At 39.5% G+C, this 21475-nt stretch overlaps 1 protein-coding gene across 6 annotated transcripts in view; it reads right to left on the reverse strand.

Moving 5' to 3' along the window:
- The window catches only part of RAD51B (RAD51 paralog B), a 372608-nt gene that overhangs the window by 79112 nt on the left and 272021 nt on the right, over positions 1-21475 (reverse strand). For 2 of the 6 annotated variants that reach the window (XM_088145601.1, XM_088145602.1), the window contains exon 11: positions 6823-6915. The exons of 1 other annotated variant lie outside the window; for it this stretch is intronic. In XM_088145601.1, the coding sequence (XP_088001727.1) occupies positions 6823-6915 (93 nt within the window). Of the gene's footprint in view, positions 1-6801; positions 6916-21475 lie in introns of all 6 variants that reach the window. 3 more of the 6 variants (XM_088145604.1, XM_088145607.1, XM_088145606.1) reach the window with 3 other exon arrangements.

The following is a 21475-nucleotide window of genomic DNA, read 5'->3' on the forward strand; positions in this document are numbered from 1 at the left end:
AAATTCAGTACATATACAAAAATGATATGTATTTATAAACAAATACCTATTGGCACCTGTTCTGACTTAAATCAAATAATAGAGTATTGCAACTCATCCAAACACATTAATCAAATGCATCTAGGTTGGAATGAAAGTATGAGGTTCAAAAACGAACAAAAAAATATTAGCACAAAATGCTAATTTATATTCCTATGAATTATGTAGAAAGTCATAAATATTATATCTTGTCTAATAGTGTAGGTTAGGGGTTCTAAACATATATCATAAATCAAAGGAGAAATCCTTATCTAGTACCTCTACAGAGTGAAAGGTAGATTAAAAATAAGATTAACCTTTGCTTTGGATTTAGAGACCACAAAGACAAACTAGATCCATTTAAAATCTTTCGGGGAATTTAAATTTAGTGAAAGTGACATATACATACTGCCTGCTGAGTTTATTAAAACTTTTTCTGCATCAAGGAATAGAATTATAACTTGGTCTTTCCTGCTTTCATTCAAATCAAATTCATTACCAGTTGAATATCATCTGATCCATGTCTAGCTTTGATAACTTGATCATTCTTGACTATGAAAGACATAACTTGCTGAAGTCTGTTGGCTAAAATCAGCAGGCAAGATTTTAATATCTACATTAATCAATAATATAGGAGGATAGTTAGTTTTTAAAAGTATGATCTTTACTGAGTTTTAATATAACAGTAAAACATGCTTCATTAAGTGATGAGAATAAGACATCATTTTCAATACTTACTGTATCATTCTTAAAGTTTAAGAACAATTTTACTGTTAAATGCTTTATACCATTTCATAGAAAATCCATCATGTCTTAGAACTTTACCCTTACCCATACTTAAAATAATGTTTGACCTCATCCATAGTCAAAAGAGTGACTATAATTAATTGTAAGAAATCTAATTAGAGAAAATATATTTTAGCTAAAAAAATTATGCCTTTATTAGATATTCTCAGGTTTATTATATAGGTAAAAATACTATTTTAAAAATTAAAAATTTATGTTCAGGAAAACTCTGCATTATTTCCATCTTTGATTACTGTTATACATTTGTATAACAAGAGGAACAAATAAATCTTCCTGTTGTTGGAGATGCAATAAAAATAATGCTTCATTCCAACATTGGGGGGTGGGAAGATATCTTGACATTGTTATATTGTGAAAAGAAGTAATTAAATATATTAATTTGACTCTTAGACAAGTGTTAATATTTTTGGATGTCCATACAGTCATTCTTTATACAGATATCCAGGAAAGGGTGACTTGTAGCTTTCACTGTTTGAGGATGGGAAATGTGAAAAAATATCCTACTTAACAACAATAAACTCAGGCTATAAACCCATGGCTTTCTAGTATATAAAGATCTCTTCCAAAAACACTTTTACACAATGATTGAGAAAAGAGATGTGATTTAACTCATTCCTTGCCAACAGTGAAAATATTTTCATTAGTTACTTTCTTAACTATAAATACAAATAACATATACATGATTGCCAAGTACTTCCCCACAAATTCTTGTGATTTGTAACTATAGGCCTATAATTATATGCCCAAGAACAAATGAATTATCAGTAAGAAAGAGATAACTAGGCATTCACATCAAAATAACCAAGAGAGAAAGCTTATACGTATGTAAGATCACTAGATCTGTTGTATCATATTAAAGAAACAGCCTATTGATTTTAGGATCTCTCATAACAATTCCTCCCATTCTATAATCTCCAAGGTGCTGTTGAAAGGAAAGTGGAGTTGCCATGTTGAAAATACTGGCTATTGAGTGATTGGAAAGCAGCCAGTGCTTTGTATGGTATGGAATTCAGCTTTATGAAAACCCTCAGCTTCACTTGTTAGAGACAAAGGAACAAGTGGGATCATCCGTCCTATAAACTTCTTCATCAACAGGCTTCTACTCTGCTGAAGGTAAGTTAACCCTCTCAGCCTGTCATTTTCTGGCTAGATCTCCTAGGGTCCACCAGCCTGCAGACTCTGAATGTTAATAAGGGAAATTGAGTTAGTGAGTTATGACTACATTTCAGTTAGTGAACCAGTCCTTTTGGGTCCTAACTACCTGATGGTTCTTAACTAACCATCTGCTGGCCTTAGCAAAGGGAGCTGATCTGATGATGTTAGCAATGGCTAGCCTGTTGTTCCAGAGATATCAACACTGATACTAGAACCAACATTCAGATCGGTATTTAAAGGCTACCATGACAAATTGAAACTTGTCATGCTTTAGTCTACAGTCGGGTACAATATATGCAGCAATTTAATTTGATTTTCTGTTCTGTGTGGGCAGAGAATAATCTATCAATTCTTTTGTCATGAAGTCATTATGTTTATGCCTGAAAAAACCTCATTTCCACAGGACAAGAGAGAGGTCCTTTTTATTCTGATTTGAAGAAATGAATCCACCCTCAACCTTTGAATTAGCTATCAACAAAATGGAAAGACTGATTAATACGATTCCATGTAGGCCAGATTTAATTTGTTGCTTAAAGACAGAGTCTTTTTACATATTAATTGTGGTATTTGTTCTTGGCTTATTTTTGCTGCTGTTGTTTAGATTTTTTCCCCCTTGTTTTATATTTAGTTATAGTTTTGAGGTTTGTCTTTTTCCTTTTTTCATTATAGCAATGACATTTTTTAAAAAATTAAAGGTAGTATGATCAGTTACTGAATCTAAGGGGCTTTCTGAATGTTCAGATTTTCATACTTACTTCCTTATTGCCCTGTCTGTTGAGGAACCCCTAAAAATCTGCTACCAAACCTCTGAATGTTACCAGGTTCTCCCCATTTCAAATATCAAATTGTTTCAGTGTAGAATTGATGCTTGTATTTTAATTTCCTTAGCGTGAATGAGAGATACATCTGTTGATTTCAGTCCATAATTTTAAAATCCTGAAATACTTAGATTTAGAAAATAGATGAATTGCAGCAGGCAAATTAATAGGGTGAGGAAAGGGAGACAGAAAATAAAGAAACTGACCATTTTATTTTTATCCTCTGGTCTTATCTCTGGTTTCAAATAATCTTCCTTGTTTAAAAATTATGTAAGTTCCAGATACAGAAGAGACAAGCTTGACTGGGGCTACAAAAATAAGAATCTTTATTCTTGGTACAAAGGCAACAAAAACTATCATCTCCTTGTCAGATCCAGGTTTTCTCAAGGCAAATTGTCTTTGCTTTTAACTTTTAGAGATAAAACCAATATGTTGAAGAGGTGCATGCTGGGTGCAGCCATAGGGTCCCCATGTAGGGGAGGAGAGGGAAGCTTCATTCAAGCAAACCGACTCCTGCAGATGAAGATCAAAGCCTTTATTTTTAGAAAACAATGTTAACCTCTGTATTTTTAATTACCATGCTGTGTGATGGATGTGATTTTTTTTTGTTGAAACTGGGTCATAGCATTTTACTTTCTCCTCTCAGTTTTAGGAGTATTTGTTGTGTCAATTTGTGGTGCATTAAAAATGTGTGTACATCCTCTAAGCTGGGGGCTGAAGTACTGACTTTGGCTCATTCCACTCTAGCAGTGTTTTTTCATGAACAGAGAAAGCATTCTGTGCTAACATGAGAACACTCAGCAGTTTTCTCCTGCGCTGATGAATGTTGCCAAGAAGACCTATTCTGTATGACAACAGAGGCAGGATTGCTGGTAACCTTCCTAACACTACGAGGGTTAAGACAACGGTTCTTCACAGTAGGAATCTATGGTTTCTACCATGTAATGCTGCTCAATCCTGTGACCTTTGGCTCCACAGAATTGTTTTTTATTATTAGAAACATGCTTCAGAAATCATTCTGAAATGCAGATTTCAAGCCATACCTTTCACAAACCCCTGCACATAACAGATTTCAAGGAGAGACAGAGATGCATAGGACAGCCACAACATTTTGGAGCTCAAATGCCAATAGGATTAAAAAGGTACTGTATTGCTTCAGGATATAGGCTGGATAGAAAGAGAAAATGACAGAGGCTCTTAGCATATCAGTGCAAGCTCTCCATCTATTACTTCACAAGCAAGCCAAGATTCAAAATGTTTATGTTACAGATTGATCTGTTTATGGTTTGGTGCTCCATTTAAATGGGAATGACTGAATAACACATAGTCAACAATTAAAGAAAAATAAGAAAATTGGCTCCTGTTTCCAATATACTGCTCTTTTCAACTAGGAAGGAAACACATGTTGGAACTCATCAGCTGGTTAATGGCCCAGCTGAAGACAAACTGTTCCAGCATCTCCGACCTTGGCTGTAAACGCCAGTTTCCTGTCACCTCCATTCTGTATGCGCCCTCCTGCCCTCTTAGCCTTGAACAAGCTGCCTATGCTTCTAACCACTGTGAATGAGGGGCTCAGGTTACAAGCTGGAGAACCAGCAGCTGATCAAAGCCCTTCTTTGACTTGAGTATTGCCACTCCTCCATCTCTCTATTACTTGACCCATAGTTTATAATGTGCTATAATCACAATTTATTTTCTGTAAGACTGTTAGGTTGCAACTTCTAAAGAACAACAGATTCCACTAAGGAAATAAAATCTCCAGACAAAAGTTTTGACCATCAGTTTCTCTCTCTGTATTTGTGAATGGGATGACTGAATATTCAACAAAGATCTACTGCTTAAATATACTGTACACTCACTGTTTATTCATCATTCACTTCAGTTATGATCTCCGAAGGCTTTCTCTAGAATCACACAGTGGCTGAGTTCATATGTTGCTAGCAATAAGTTGCCTAGGAAAGCAGTTTCACTGTGGGCATGATGCTGATGCTCAGGGAACGGGATGAAGGTCAAAACATCCATACAGCCCCTTCTCCGATAGCAAAACAAGCAGACTCTGCCCTTATTTCATACCACGTCCTCTAAATCCCCAGATGCTCTCTACCACCCACTGCTTGTAAACCACATTTTTAACAAAGCACTGGATTGCTGCCACTCACTATTTTTATTTTGTAAAATTGCCTCTGGGACTCAGATAGGGCTTACAAGTATTCTTGGAAATAAAAACAGCAATGGGGCTGGCATGTGCCTTTGCAGCAGGCAGGTTCCCCATTAAAAAACATATAATAATAATAAAATCTGAGAAAATCTCAGTAAGGCAAAACAGCCAGGTATTATACCACCTCAGGTACAGTACAGCTGAGTATGAGTCAGGAGTGTGATCTAGCTGCCAAATACGCAAAGGTAATTCTATGAAGCAACAGATTCTATTTATTAGAAATAAAACTTAAAACTGCACTTTTGGGACATTCTGTATATAATATGCAGCACTTTGGATTTGAAGGCAAAAAGGTGATTCATTGTGTACAGGGACACTCATATGGCACCTACTTGCACATCCTCAAAGCAGCCATGCTGTTTCTTGGGTTTGCATGACTGTTCTCTGTGGCTGCTGCATCATGCCAGAAAATATGCATTTAGTTTAGGGACTTGCACCCAGTGCAATGTTTGTATCCCCACACATACCAAAGGACCTTTTTGCCTTTGCACTGCAGAGCACCCAGAGTAACGGTTTCACTATGTTCTGAATTGGTCAGATCTCACCTTTAGCACTGTGTCCAATCCTAGGCACCCAATTTTAAGAGAGATTCAGAAAAAGTGAAAGAGATGCTGAGACAGACAATAGGGAACTGGAAACTAGGCAGAACAAAGAGGCAACTGAGGGATATTTATTTATTCCATTTCTGTGACTGCCCACTCACAGAAGACCCTGAGCAGCTTACAAGAGTTAAAACCAACAATATAAATAATTTAAAACAACAATAAATATGGCCATATTATGTGGTAAAAGACACGCCAATTCACAACAGACCATTTAGAATCAATAGCAGTCTCATTGAACATCCTGGCCCAGAACTAGGGGAAAAAGCCAGGTCTTCAAGGGTCTCTTGAGTGACAGCAGGATTGAACCTGTATGGATTCTCAGGGAGAAGGCTTTTCCAAACAGTGGGGACAGAGAAAGCATGGTTCTTGGGTATCATAAGAGGACACTGTTTATGATAGCTCTATGTAAGTATTTTTTTTTCCATTGGTTTAGAGTGCCAAATGCGGAATAATGGATTTATGTTCCAGGAAGGACAATTCCAGTTAAATGTTAGGGAACACTTCCTAACAGTAAAAACAGTCCAACAATGGAATCAATTACCAAGGAAGGAAATGAATTCTCCTTCAATGTGTGCAAGCTGAGGTGAGACAACCACTGGTAAAGAATACTTTACACTGAATTTCTGACTGAGCAGGGATTAGACTCAGCATAAAAGGCCCTTCCAACTCCAAGACTCCACATGTCTTCTTTTCTTGAGGAAGCAACAGTCTATCTTAGGAAAAACCAGGCAGCAAAGGCAAGAAGAAGCACAGTGGTGGAGCAGGATAGACAAAGCATGAGGCTTCTCCTTCTCAGACTTTCCACAAGAGGCAGAGACTTATAAAGGGCACTATATGCCTACAAGGGTTGCAGTTTCCTGTAGAACCCATAGGAAAAACAATGAAAAATGATAGGACAGGAGGCAGTGTTATGACTAGCCAGTACGCCACAGGCAGTCTTGTACTGATGACCCTGAGAGACGCACAACTTCAGTGGCCACATTGTGTAAGGAAGGAGTTGGGCTTCTCATGTTCCATCCTCATGATTGTCTTTGAATATTCATGTAGGAGAATCGTGTGCAAAGATTTCTTGGTTTCACCCAATAATAGTAAGGTTAACAATTCTATAGAAACATTTTCATTATCCTGACTCACTTTTATGTTGGATAGAATTTTAAAAGAAGTTTGCTAATATACTTACAAACAAGTTTTGAACAGTTACCTATGAGGAATTTGCATTTAGATTCTCTGATCCAAGTTTTTCTTTTCTCCTTCCTTTCTTCCCCTAGTTCTGCAAAACCTGGGGGAAGGGAGACTATTAATAAAAAAGTAGAGATTTTTCAGTGACTCAAGAAGCAAACACAGAACATATCCTTCTTAACAGTTATCCCCTAGCCACACACTGATTTATGAACAAAAGAAAAACAAGCTAACCAGGATGTTACACGTTAATTGCTTTTTTTGTTGTTTCAGTTCAGATTTAAAATACACAGTAATTTTCATCTTGCAAGTAAACAGTTTAGGAATATGATGACAATTTCCTTTTTGTTGCTCCATATTCCCATGTTTTGGATTTTTAAATACAATAATGCACTGAGATAGAAGATATTTCAGATGTCACATGTGCTGCACCCACCCTTCATTAATCATAGAAGAACTGTACCTTCATGCCAATCTTTGTGTAAATTGTAGATGGATGTGTACTAGGATCAGTGCAGATAGCCGAATCTGGAACCGCAATTCTTTACAAAAGCCTGGTGCTACTTTTTTGATGCCTCAGATTCCCATTGCCAGTGCAAAGGAGAAGCTATAGTACATACCAATTGATCAAACTCTACATTTTTACACTGCAGATTCTACTTCAAATGAAAACAAACCTGATCAAAGGCTATCCTTCTATAATTTATTTACTGAATTTACATTCCACTTTTCCACCAAAGCATGGCACTCAAAGTGACCAGCAATCATTTACAGAAATGTATGCTTTATTATCTGCCAACATTTTGATTCTTTCTCAACTGCAGATATTGTTCCCAATACCAATAGTTGTGGAGTCCTTGGGGTTCTCTGAGCTTGGTTCTTTTCTTGCAAACATTTTGTTACCTGGCTAGGTAACATCTTCAGTGCTAGAATGGAATGGGGTTTGCTCTCTGTTTATATACTGTGGCATGCCCTGCCAGTGTTGGTGGGGGTGGGGTTTTTGTTTTGTGTTATTTTTTTCTCTCTGGTAGTTCCTTGATTAGGGTATTGTTTACTGCTTGATTGTATGTCTGGTAGTAATAGCTAATCAGCTAATCATGCTAATCAACTAGAATTCTGTGCAGCCTTTGAAGCAGCATTTAAAACTATAGGACTCAACACAGAGACCCAAGAAAACATAAGGCAGACAATCATACCACAGATCAGAAGAACACAGTATCAGCACCAACTCAAAGCAGAGGACAGAGCAGCCCTCAATAGCCTAAGGAAGGACCAAACCATCATCATCCTCCCAGCAGACAAAGGCCGAACCACAGTTATTATGGATAAATCACAATATTTGCAAAAAGCCAAAAAGTTATTAGAGGACAAAGAAACCTACATCCCAGTTAACACCAACCCAATACAGAAACTAGACAACCTAGTCAAGAGAACCCTTAATGACCTAACCAAGAAAGGCCAGATCACAAAAGAAGAACAGTGGTGGATGAAAAGCAGTGGACCCATCCTCCCACGTTTCTATGGACGACCAAAAATACACAAGCCTGACATACCTCTCCGACCAATTGTATCTTTACCAGGGACTCCAACATACAACATAGCGAAATAACTGACAAAAAAGCTTGGACATCTCACAGAGAAGAGTGAATATTCTATCAACTCCTCACTACAGTGCCTCCAGAAAATCAAAGATGTACACATAGATGAAGATGAAATTATAGTCTCATTTGATATCACAGCACTCTTTACATCCATAAACCTAGAACTAGCAAAAGAATCCATATCAGCAGTACTACACAACACACCCGACCTAACTAAAGGTTGAAATACCCAGAATCATGGACCTCATCAATCTCTGTCTCACCACCTATTTTCAGTTTGATGGACAAATATACCAACAGATCAGAGGCACACCCATGGGATGCAACACCTAGAAGCTATAGCACTTCCACACATACAACCTAAAGTATGGATCCGGTATGTAGATGACACCTTTGTTATAATAAAAAAGAAACAACTAGAGAAGACACATGAAACCATCAACAACATCTTCAAAGGAATAAAATTCACCAGAGAGGAAGAAAACAACAACACGCTACCCTTCCTGGATATCCTCATCAGCAGAGGAAACAACAGCAAATTAGAAACCCAAGTCTATCGGAAGACAACCCACACTAATCAAGTACTCCATTACCAAAGTAACAACCCAACCTCCCCCAAGAGCAGCTGTATAAGAACATTATTCAAACAAGCACAAATGCATTGCAGCAACCCAGAACAGCAGAAAAAGGAAACAGACCACTTATACAACATCTTCCAACAAAATGGATATCCACACACCTTTATCAAAAAGTGTCTGACCACTCAACACAACCAACACAAGCTATGAAAAGGATAACACTGCCATGCATCAGAAATGTCTCAGAAACTACCAACAGACTATTACAACCACATGGCATCTCCATAGCACACAAACCAACTAAAGCCCTCCAAAACATCTTAAGCAAACCAAAAAACCCAGTAGCCCAAGAAGAAAAAACAGGAGTCATCTACAACATACAGTGTAAGGGCTGCAACAACCACTATGTAGGACAGACAGGCAGAAGGCTTGCAGAGTGCATCCATGAACACCAACTAGCAGTCAGAAGACATGATGAAAACTCCTTAATCTCATAATACATGGACAGACTTAACCATAGTTTCAGCTGGGAAACTGTCAGCATCTTAGACCAAGCTAAATCCAAAAATGCAAGGGAATTCTTGGAAGCTTGGTATTCAGACAAGGCAGCCATCAACAGGCACATAGAGATAAACAACATCTACACACTATTCAAAAGCGACAACAGAAAGGAAAACAAAAGACCAGAACATATCCTCACCAGCAATCATCACCCAGATAAGCAGAGATTAACACCAAGATTGCCACCAGACATACAATCAACCAGTAGACAATACCCTAATCAAGGAACTACCAGAGGGAAAAAAGAAAACAAAACAACCCCTACCCCCACCCCCACCAACACTGGCAGGGCACGCCACAGTATGTAAACAGAGAGCAAACCCCATTCCATTCTAGCACTGGAGATGTTACCTAGCCGGGTAACGAAATGTTTGCAAGCTCAGAGAACGCCAAGGACTCCACAGTTCAACCCTGAGCTGCACATATTCGCTTCTATAGATACCAACAGTTAGTAATTCTACATTGCCATTTTTTTTTACAACTCTTCTCTTTGGTTGGCAGTGATATGGAGGTTCTTTCTTGTCCAAATCGCTGCATTTACCCCCAACACTCTGTGCAAGTCAGCACTATTCTGGGTAGGCCAAAGGTTTTTTTGTGCCCAATCGAAGGATTTGGCTCAGTTATGATACAGATTGTCAGCTGCTATGGAATACCAAGGCAGTGGGCGCGACTAGGACATCAGAACATTTCTGAAAGAAGGCAAGAGCAAACCACTTTCATAATGCTGCCAACGAAACTGCGTGGGTGTTTCTATGAAGTAATTAAGAGGGATGCTCAACTTGAAGGAGACCCTATTTCTGAAAATAAGCAAAACAACGATTAAGAAATGTACCCCTAATGATACAAACTGCTTCCCAGAATCTCTTTATCTGTAGTAAGTATGATGAATTCAGTTGGAGAGACCCTGGAGACAGACACTTCTGACTAGCAGCTTTGTAAGCAGCTTTTGTTCCATCTGTCTCCAGAGGAACTTTAAGCACAGCGGTTCAGTAGGGAAATAAGAGTTAATGCACATGCAGTTTGCTTGCACTACACTTCTGCCATAGTTTCAAACAAGGCCAGAAAAGTCTTGAGAATGCTCCTCAAATTTTATTTAGGAAACTCAAGGATCTATCTGAAATGAAATACAGCATAGTCTATTTCCTTCCTTCCTTCCTGCCTGCCTGCCTCCCTTGCCTTCCCTTGCCCTGACATTTTCTCTGATTGCTACTCTCTCTATTCAGTGAATGTTCATTTGCCTTCCCTTCTCTATATAGGCCTTGGCTTGTTATTGTGGGATTACTAATAAGTGTACATATGTGCTTCCTACCCCCAAAGGGTAGCATATGATTGATGGCTTGGTTGCTCTGGTTTGTTTAGTAAAGGAAGGTACCAACTTCCTTCTAGCAAAGAGGTAGTTATTTTAGGATGACAAAGGAATTATACAAATACTCAGTTTTGGGTGTGTATGTGTGTGTGTGCATCCACATGTGCTTTTTTGGTTTGTTTTTAATAATGGAAAATTATTAGTAGTTTAAAAGCCAGGTCAATGCACCACTCACTCTGTGCTAAAATGTGTTTCACGTGCTCTCCCTTTTCAGCAGGGTTAATGAAGAACAGAGGTCACAGTGCTACTGAAGGGGTGGGCCGGTTTGCTTTCTTTCTCAAAAGTAATCTGGGTGCCCCAAGCTGATTTGGGAAACTGTAAACTGGGGTCACGGAAAACCACTGTCCTGGATAGACGTCGGCAGTTAGTATAACAAGCCAACGTTGGCTCCTTTCAGTACTGAACGTAAGTAAAAGTCTACCCCTCCCCCCACCCCCCAAATTCTCAAAATAGTTTTGCTGCATTTACAAATATCACTTCCCCAAACTTTCAGATTTGTGTAGGACGCTTTCCAAAAAGAGAATGATTTCAAAAGCAAACCCAAACCGAATCTTCCAGGCAGACAGAATTTCCGGTCTGTTTTGCATAGCGTCTTAATCTCACCCCCTCCCCTCTAAAGAAAAATAAAAGTGAAATACAAGTTTTTGGCCAGCCTTTAAAAAACACAAGCCTTCCTCTGTATGTGTGTTCCCTAGCTGTATGGCAGAAATTTGGAGATACTTGAAACTCCATGTTTGGTGGTTCCAGCAGCCAAGGGAAAAACATAAAACTTGGAGTGAAAGAGGGGGAGGTGTGGATCAATCTATATTTTTTCCAAAACACTTGCTGTATGAGGGAAATCTTCCTCTTCTTGAGATCTAAAAAATGCAGAAGCTCAGGTGGGAAAACACAGTTTACTAATCATTCTGCAACACTCAGAGTGGGTTATAGCTGGTAATTTAAGTATCTGGTCAATTTTAATCTGTTTGAATAAGACTACCTCTATTTCCAGAGCTATTTCCATTTATTCCAATTGGGCATTGGTGCATTTTAGAAAGCTTTTTAGAACATCCAGTTAAATGATATTTACGGTAGTATCAATTGGTGTCTGATATTTTTCCCCCAGGATCAGGCACTCTTTTCTTTTGGTCAGGGGCTTGGGGAAAGATCAGAGAGCGCTGCCCTATAACTACAGTTTTCCATGCAGGAAAGCCTTTGAGCCCAAGCAAGCGTTTCCCCTCAGTCTCAGGACTTGCAGGAACAGAGGCACCCAGTCTCTGCTTTTTCCTTTCTCTTCAGAAGCGTAGGATAGGTAGCGCTTTGGAGCTCTGCTATTTTCAGTTCCAGTGGGCGGTGAAAATAAAACAAAACAGAACAAAAACTTCAGGAGAATGGAAGGGAGAAAGCTGCAGATGAAAGTCCGAGGTTCTGTTTTCCTTTCTAAAGTGCTGCTATGTCCCCGTAAGCTTGTGGCTTCCTGCATCCTGCTGCAGTATTTAAAAAGATCCTTTCTATGATATCTTGAAGCAAATATCCAGTACTAACAGGAGGCCTTTTGTTCTCTTCATTTTTAAGTGGACTTTAACCCAGTTACTACAGAGTGAGTCACTGTATAAACAACTAAAACAAAAACTCTCCTGTTTGGTCCTCTCTCTGCTCCCACCAGACAGGTCAGAGACATGTTAGACTGTGCTCTGCTCTGACCCTCTTTGTCTCTTGGGAGCAGTAACTAGGGATAGCATAGCATCGCTGCACAAGAAACACACTTAAGTTGGGCCTGTTGTAGAAATGAAACAAACACGCACACAAATTATCCTTTTAAACTCACTGTTGTTAATATTAAGTTTCATTAAATGAAGTCAAGAGGGGTGACATGAATCAAAGAAAATGCACAGTATTAGGAAACTGGAAAAAAGTTCTATATTGACTATGAGTATGGAAAAACTTGCCTAGCAGATGTAGCAATAGATCTATTGCAGAAATGTCAGCTAAAATTAAATCCAGCATTAGAAAACTGAGCTTTATTGCTGGGGGAAAAGTGCTGGTTTAGCCTGGATATTGGTTGGAAAAACTAGAAATGGAAGGGAAATACTCTATTTGATTTAAAAAACAACTATCTTTATATACATCATACATATCCAACAAATGATTCCCTGTTGGGGTGTGCAATATAATGTAAAGTGCAGAAGAGGAGTACAAAGTAGTAAACCAAATAAGTTACAGCCTGAATTAAGAAAAAGAAAAGGAAATATCGTGAAATTTACTGCAGCCCCATTCATTAAACCTTTCCCTACCTTTCTTTCCTTGCTTCTAGCACATCTACACACTACTTCATACACCATGTTTTGTTCTTTACACTTCTCAGCTCTCTCCTTCTGAGGATCTCATCAACTCCACCTGTGACTTTCTCAGTCTTCCCCTTCCTCTTGACCCACTCACTCTTCCTCCATATATTTGCTTTGCAATCTGATCTTCATTCATTCTCTCTAAATGACCAAACCACCACAATGTGTGTGTACTGGTCACTCACATTTGTATTCAATCCATACACATTCAGCATCCATCCATTTTTACCCTGGCTCTTCTTGTTTTACCATATACACATGTCACAATTCTTTCCCACTGCATTTCCACTGCATTCAACTTATGTTTTTGTTCCTCTTAACATGTTGTTGTTCAGTCATTAAGTCGTGTCCAACTCTTTGTGACCCCATGAACCATATCACGCCAGGCCTTCCTGTCCTTCACTGCCTCCCTGAGTTGGCTCAGTTTCATGCTCATTGCTTCAGTGATGCTATCTAACCATCTCATCCTCTGCCGTCCTCTTCTCCTTTTGCCTTCAATCTTTCCCAGCATCAGGGTCTTTTCCAAAGAGTCTTCTCTTCGCATTAGGTGACCAAAGTATCTGAGCTTGAGCTTCATTATCAATCCTTCCAATGAGCAGTCAGGGTTGATTTCCTCTAAGATTGACTGGTTTGACCTCCTAGCAGTCCAGGGGACTCTTAAGAGTCTTCTCCAGCACCACAGTTCAAAGGCATCAATTCTTTGGCGCTCAGCCTTCTTTATGATCCAGCTCTCACAGCCATACATTACTACTGGGAAAACCACAGCTTTGATTATGCGGATCTTTGTCGGCAAGGTGATGTCTCTACTTTTTAATACGCTATCTAGGTTTGCCATAGCTTTCCTCCCAAGGAGCAAGCGTCTTTTAATTTCATGGCTGCAGTCTCCGTCTGCGGTGATCTTGGAGCCCAAATAAATGAAGTTTGTTACTGCTTCCATTTCTACCCCTTCTATTTGCCAGGAATTGATGGGTTCAGATGCCATGATCTTAGTTTTTTTAATGTTGAGTTTCAAGCCAGCTTTCGCACTCTCCTCTTTCACCCTCATCAAGAGGCTCTTTAGTTCTTCTTCACTTTCTGCCATTATGGTGGTATCATCTGCATATCTGAGGTTCTTGATGTTTCTCCCTGCAATCTTAATTCCAGTTTGTGATTCTTCCAGCCTGGCACTTCTCATGATGTACTCTGCATATAAGTTAAATAAGCAGGGTGACAGAATACAGCCTTGTTGTACTCCTTTCCCTATTTTGAACCAATCAGTTGTTCCGTGACTGGTTCTAACTGTTGCTTCTTGACCCGCATACAGATTTCTCAGGAGAGAGGTAAGGTGGTCTGGTACCCCCATCTCTTTAAGAATTTGCCACAGTTTGTTGTGATCCACACAATCGAAGGCTTTTGCATAGTCAATGAAGCAGAAGTAGATGTTTTTCTGGAACTCTCGTACTTTCTCCATGATCCAGCGAATGTTGGCAATTTGGTCTCTAGTTCCTCTGTCTCTTCGAAACCCAGCTTGTACAGCCGGTAGTTCTCGGTTCACGTACTGCTGAAGCCTAGCTTGTAGGATTTTGAGCATAACCTTGCTAGCATGTGAAATGAGTGCAATTGTGTGATAGTTTGAACATTCTTTGGCATTGCCCTTCTTTGGAATTGGAACGTAAACTGACCTTTCCAATCCCGTGGTCACTGTTGCGTTTTCCAAACTTGCTAGCATATTGAACGCAGCACTTTAACAGCATCATCTTTTAGTATTTTAAATAACTCAGCTGGAATACTGTCATCTTCGCTAGCTTTGTTGTTAATAATGCTTCCTAAGGCCCACTTGACTTCACTCTCTAGGATGTCTGGCTCAAGGTCAGTGATCACACCAGCATGGACATCAGGAACATTAAGATCTTTCTTGTATAGTTCTTCTGTGTATTCTTGCCACCTCTTCTTAATCTCTTCTGCTTCTGTTAGGTCCCTGCCTTTTTTGTCCTTTATCATGCCCATCTTTGGACTAAACATTCCTTTGATATCTCCAATTTTCTTGAAGAGATCTCTAGTCTTCCCCATTTTATTGTTTTCCTCGATTTCTTTGCATTGTTCATTTAAGAAGGCCTTCTTATCTCTCCTTGCTATTCTCTGGAAATCTGCATTCGGTTGCTTATATCTTTCCCTTTCACCCTTGCTTTTCGCATTCCTTCTTTCCACAGCTATTTGTAAAGCCTCATCAGACAGCCATTTTGCTCTTAACATACCCAACTCCTACTTCCACATAAGAAAATGGACAGAAACTAATTGTCATATACAGCCATTTTTGCTTCTTTCAACATTCTTCACACTAGACAACATACTATCCATTACATTTCCACCTGTATTTTCATGTCTTATTTTTTCCCCCATTTGTTTCCCTATATTTAGTAGATTTTAAGATACACAAATCCATCTATTTGCTGTAGTTTTTTTGTTTTTTTTTTGGCCATTTAGGCATAACTTGGAGCAGTCCATTTTCCCTGTCAAGCATAACTACCTTGGTTTTGATACATTAATGTTCAGTTCCACATTCCTTGTTGCATCATGAAATCTATCTATTATTCACTGCAAATCATTCAGGTCCTCATCCAACAGCTTGGTATCATCTACATACAAAAGCACATGCATACTCCCTTTGCCAACCAATTTCTTTAACGCTGTCACAAGCTATCCTTAGAGATTTATCCCTAATAGATTAAACAACCTAGGGGACATCACACAATCATGCTTGGTGTTGAATATTTGCTAAGCATTCCATTTATTTTCATGCATGGTTTATTTCCTCCATATATTACTCTTGGCACATTCAGCAACCAATCTTCAACTATTCACACAAAATATTCCTTATGTAAAGCTTATTAGCTTTATCATAACTTTTACTAATTTAATAAATATACAATGCACGTTATTTCTTCCATTCATACATTGAGAAATGGAATGGAATGGAATGACCTGCTGAAGAGCAAAAATCTGGTTTGCACATTTGTTCATTGTGTTCTTTCATGCTCATTTAAACAGAATGCTGCCAAATAACTTCCCAGGCACACTTAACAGACTAACCACACTGCAGTTGAAAGAGAAAAATAATGTTGGTTAGGGCAAGTAAAGCCAAGCCAGGCCATTCCCCTCCCTAATCATCTTCCCAGGGACTTGAGAAACAATAATACCCTACCAGCTTAGCTATAACACATTTAGAAGGCCAAGGAATACTGATAAAGCTGGAAGATTCACAGGCCCTGGAAATTAAGGCCAGGAAAAGATAAACCCCATAACAGTAAAAATTTAGGAAGCAACTATGTTCAGAGAGAGAATGAATGAATACACACACAGAAAGAGAATGGTAATAATAAATACCAAAACTATGTACAAAAATTTCTTTCAAAATTTTCCCCAATACATTTAGATCAGATTGCTAATTATAGTACCAGAAACAGCAGAAGCAAACCTAAAAGTAGGCAGGATACAACCTCTTTATGTAAGATATATAATTTAGAACATATATCAGATTGGATATAGGAAGATAATAAATTGGATATCATTGGTTGTTATTTAGAAAATAAAGAGACAGTATTCTGTGAACATGAGAGCCAGTTTGGTGTAGTGGTTTAAGGCACTTGGGTAGAAAGCGGGAGGATGTGAATTCTAGTCCCATCTTAAGCACAAAGCCAGCTAGGTGACTTTGGCCCAGTCATTCTCTCTCAGTCCTAGGAAGAGGCAATGGCAAGCCACTTCTTCAAATCTTGCCAAGAAAACTGAAGGGACTTGTCCAGACAGTTGCCAGGAGTCAACACTGACTTATCTAGACAAGCACACATCTCAAATTGTATTAAATAAATGCAATAATGTGGAGGTGGCCTAGGAAAATCTATTGTCAAATTGAGGATTCTGGTGCCCTTTTATTGATCAGTCAAATTATATGTATTTATTTATTTAATTCAACTCCAAAATGATTCTGGGCAGCTCACAATACAATTAACAGAATAACATAAAACGAAACAAGTAACAAACTAGAAAAGCAAAGAGAAGAACAAGATGGTGAATCCAGCTGTCAACACCAGAACGTATGCAACCAACATCCAGTAAGGGGCTCCATGTGATGGAATGGAATTATGAAGGCCAGGCTCAGGGAGATAAACATTTTCTTAGCTCGCCAGAGGAGCGTGGGAGATACAAGAGGATGAGACTGGCACCTCCCTGAGGAATTCACAATGTTGTGGCTGGCTGGCTTGGGAGCTGGGATTTGAGTCTAGGAAGATTGATGTCAGGCCTAGCCCAAGGAACTCCAATAGACAATGCAAATTCAGTTCAGCTATGTTTATTAGCTACAACCTCTAGCAAGAATCTTCCCAGACTGAAACCCCAGCTCCCAAGCCAGCCAGCCACAACATTGTGAATTCCTCAGGGAGGTGCCAGTCTCATCCTCTTGTATCTCCCACGCTCCTCTGGCGAGCTAAGAAAATGTTTATCTCCCTGAGCCTGGCCTTCATAATTCCATTCCATCACACTCCAGCCCCTTAGCTCAAGGCTTAACCCTAGCACAAGGTCCAGGAGTCTTTAAGGCTCTCTGGGACACCATCAGGATGGGAGCCACCTGGATCTCAGGGTGAACCACATTCCAGAGGGCAGGTGACGTGACAGGAAAGACATGCTTCCTGGACCCTGCAGATGACATTGTTTGATCAAAGAAACTTAGACTGCACCAACCTGTCAGCTTGTATTAGCCAGGCAAACAATATGGGAGATAGGTGGTCCCTCAAATAACTGGGTCCCATGCCATGTAAGGCTTTATAGGTCATAACCAGCACACTGAATTGCACCTAGAAGCAAACTGGCAACCAGCGCAGCTTGAGGAGCAAGGGTGTCACATGGGCATATTGAGGCACACACGTAACTGCCTCTGCTACTATATTTTGAACCAGTTGAAGCTTCCAAGTGGACTTCAAGTGCAGTCCCATGTAGGGCACATTGTAATAGTCATAATTATAAACATGTTTAACTGAGGACACTCAGTGTGTAGTAGTAGCTCATTGGTGAGCTTATTTTTATAGATACTCTTCTTTTGGTTGGTTTCCCTACATGGGTAGCCCCATGTAGAGTGAATTCCTATTACTGATCAGGATGGGAAGGCAAACTTTTCATTAGCTAAGGTTCTACGTGAAGGTATACAGACTTAATGTACAGACCACGTTCTACAACACTGTATTTAGTATTCCATTTGTTTGGCAGGAAAGAAGTTTTCCGCTGCTCTTTACTTGAGATCTTTTTTAAAGAGGACCTGCAGAACTGAATTGGTCATTTTTATATGAAAAGTATTAATACTTAGCTATCTCTGAGAAGTTTCTTTTATACGTTAATTATTTAATCCAGGATGTAGAAGAAAACAGAGATAAAGTTGGTGAAGGTAAGCAAGAACCACAGCAGATAAAAGAGACAGTAAACAACATCCTAGCCCTGGGAAAGGAGAGAGTGTGAGAAACAGACTCAAAATAACCCTGCCTTGATTCTGTATGGTAAAAGAGGAGGGAGAGGAAAACTCTGGCAGACTTTCAAGATTCTGTTATTACAAGATTCTGTTATTATATCCTACAACAATAAAACTCCAGGAGTCCTTGGGGTGTCTCTTTCCTGACCTGGTCTTCCCTGAAGGACTGACAGATGGTCAAGTCAGCAATAATTAATGTTTCTCTACTTATATCAGGAACTCCCTCCCTCCCTTCCCCAATAGCTGAATCCATTTATTTATTTACTGATTAGATTTATATCCTGCCTTTTGTAACAGGAGCTCAAAGTGGGCTATATAGTGCTCCTTCCTCCTATTTTTCCCCACAGAAAACTTCTATAAGGTAGGTTGGGCTGAGAGAGTGACTGGCCCAAAGTCACCCAGTAAGTTTCTGTGGCTGAGAATGGACTAGAATCTGAGTCTCCTCACTCCTAGTCCAACACTTTAACCATTAGGTTCATGAGTACCGTATTTATCGGCGTATAACACGCACTTTCCCCCCTAAAATTTGGGGCTGAAATCCTAGCTGCGTGTTATATGCCGATACTCAAGTGGCAGTGCTGGGAGAGTGGAGCCTTCACTCGAGCCAGGGCTGTAACTGGGGCTGCAACCGTGCGCTTCCCACCTCCTCCTCCGATTGATGGCACTTAAACCATGCCTTCTCTGTTTGCAGTCTTTAGTAACATCACCCCCGCGATCCGGCACTCAGTGTGTCAGAGCAAAGTGCCGGCGCTTTGCTCTGACTCACTACTACTTTGCTCTGACTCATTACTATGGACTGCACGGGTGATGTCACTAAAGTGCCGCAAGCTTTCCTCTTCTCTTTGCAGCAGTCCATGGCCTGTTAGGAACTGGGCCGCAGAGCAAGAGCAAAAACCGCCACTCCCCATCGCTCACGCTGCCACCTGAGCTCCGCAGAGCAGGAGGTGAGCGGCGGGTGGGCGAGTGAGCGAAAACCGCTGCTCCTCATTGCTTGCGTTGCCACCTGAGCTCTCTTCATTCAAAGAGGTGCTTTTTCTTTCACGTTATGTATTTACCTTATAAGTGGTATCAATATTAATGAACAAAAAGTTCAGAGCTCCCTTTATTTTGCTTCCAAGTCATTTATTTTAAATTTAAGTTTTTTTACTCAAACTTCCTTCTTAAAATTAAGGTGCGTGTTATACTCCTGTATGTGTTATATGCCGATAAATACGGTATTTATTACTTGAGTATTTAGGGAATTTATAACCCCAAGAGTCATAATCTATGTTTTGTAGTCATGTTTACTTGTTCATATATGTATTATTAGTGCAACATGGCAGGTAAACCCAGTAAATTCAAGTTGTTGGTTATGACCTTTAAAGCCCTTCATGGTATGGGCCCAGATTACCTGAGGAACCACCTCGTCCCAGTTACATCAGCCTGTCCCACCCAGTCCAGCAGGAAGGGCGTGTTGCCAACTAGCTTGGGGATCCAATGGGGGCTCCCAACATTGGGGGTGGCTGGTGCCTTGAGGATGCTCTCTCCATCTTTTAACTTTGTCTGTAGCCCTTTAATGTGTTTTGTAGTTTTTAAATGTTTTTATGCTTTTTACTTGTGAGCCACCTAGAGTCACTGATAGTGAGATGGACGGCGTATAAATTTGATTTATAAATAAATAAATAGTACCATTTCTAGCTTTTTAGATGCAAGTAATATGACAAAAATATACTAAACACTGTCTCCTGAAGAAGGAAAACTGCTGTCTTTTTGGCTTCATGAGACTGCATTAAGCTAAGGTAATAAGTGCTCTTTGTGAAATCTTCATGGACAAAGGCCGTTCCTTTCAAGCCCTGTTTAGAAGCTTCAGATTGTCAACTAAGGTCAAATGGACTTTAGATTTGATCCAGCAGGACTCTTCTTATGCTCTAATACTTCATTAATTTTAGTAGAAATCCATTTATGACAATGTGCATTGTCTTATTTTCTTCATCTTTACAGGACTTCATAATGATATCACAGCAAGCTTTTATCAGTAGGCCATTGGTTATTCGTTCCCTGTAAGCGAATCCTTGAGCCTTGCATTTTAAGAACAAGGTACTAGTTCAGCTGATTCACATTGCAAGTTGCTTGCTCAGTCTTATTCATTTCAGAAACTGGCTGAATTACCAGCTCCACTCAAATGCATGTAAACTGAATGCTTTAGATTCATTACATACTCAGATGTGGTTGCTTTTCTGTTAATAAATATCTTAGGAAGCATCTTGGAAACTTTTTGGTAATGGGTGCTGAAAAGTCTGGCAATAAATTCTACTGACTTGGAGCTGAAGCTCAAAAGACAACCTTGTAGCTCCGTTTAAAGCTATATTTTATTTTTGTCAGATGTCTGGCCAAGACTGGGTAGCAGCACTTACGGCAATGGATTATTATCTTCTCTGGGTACACACCGAGGGCTAGAGAAAGGGACAGCCTCTTTTACAACTATTAATTGGACAATGAATGGTGGTGTAACTGTAAAGCCCCATAAAAAGAATAATAGTATTGTATCTCTGGCTTGTTTCCCACATTTCAAAGGCTACTAAGCAGCAGCATCTTTGCCCTTGGGTTACTGAGAAGGCAGAGTCTTGTGCTTATTATGATGGCTTTCCCTAATGATCTGAAACAAAAAATGCACACAGCGATGTGCATGTTTAGAGCTTCTGCGGCCACAAGGTCAAACACATTAAAAAAACAACTGAAAGTTTGGCTCTACAGTATTAAAAGAGAACCATTTGT

Source organism: Python bivittatus, unplaced genomic scaffold (genome assembly GCF_059951505.1).
Source record: "Python bivittatus isolate LINGU-HERP-01145 unplaced genomic scaffold, Pbiv_v1 ctg000480_np1212, whole genome shotgun sequence".
NCBI classification, from domain to species: Eukaryota; Metazoa; Chordata; class Lepidosauria; order Squamata; family Pythonidae; genus Python; species Python bivittatus.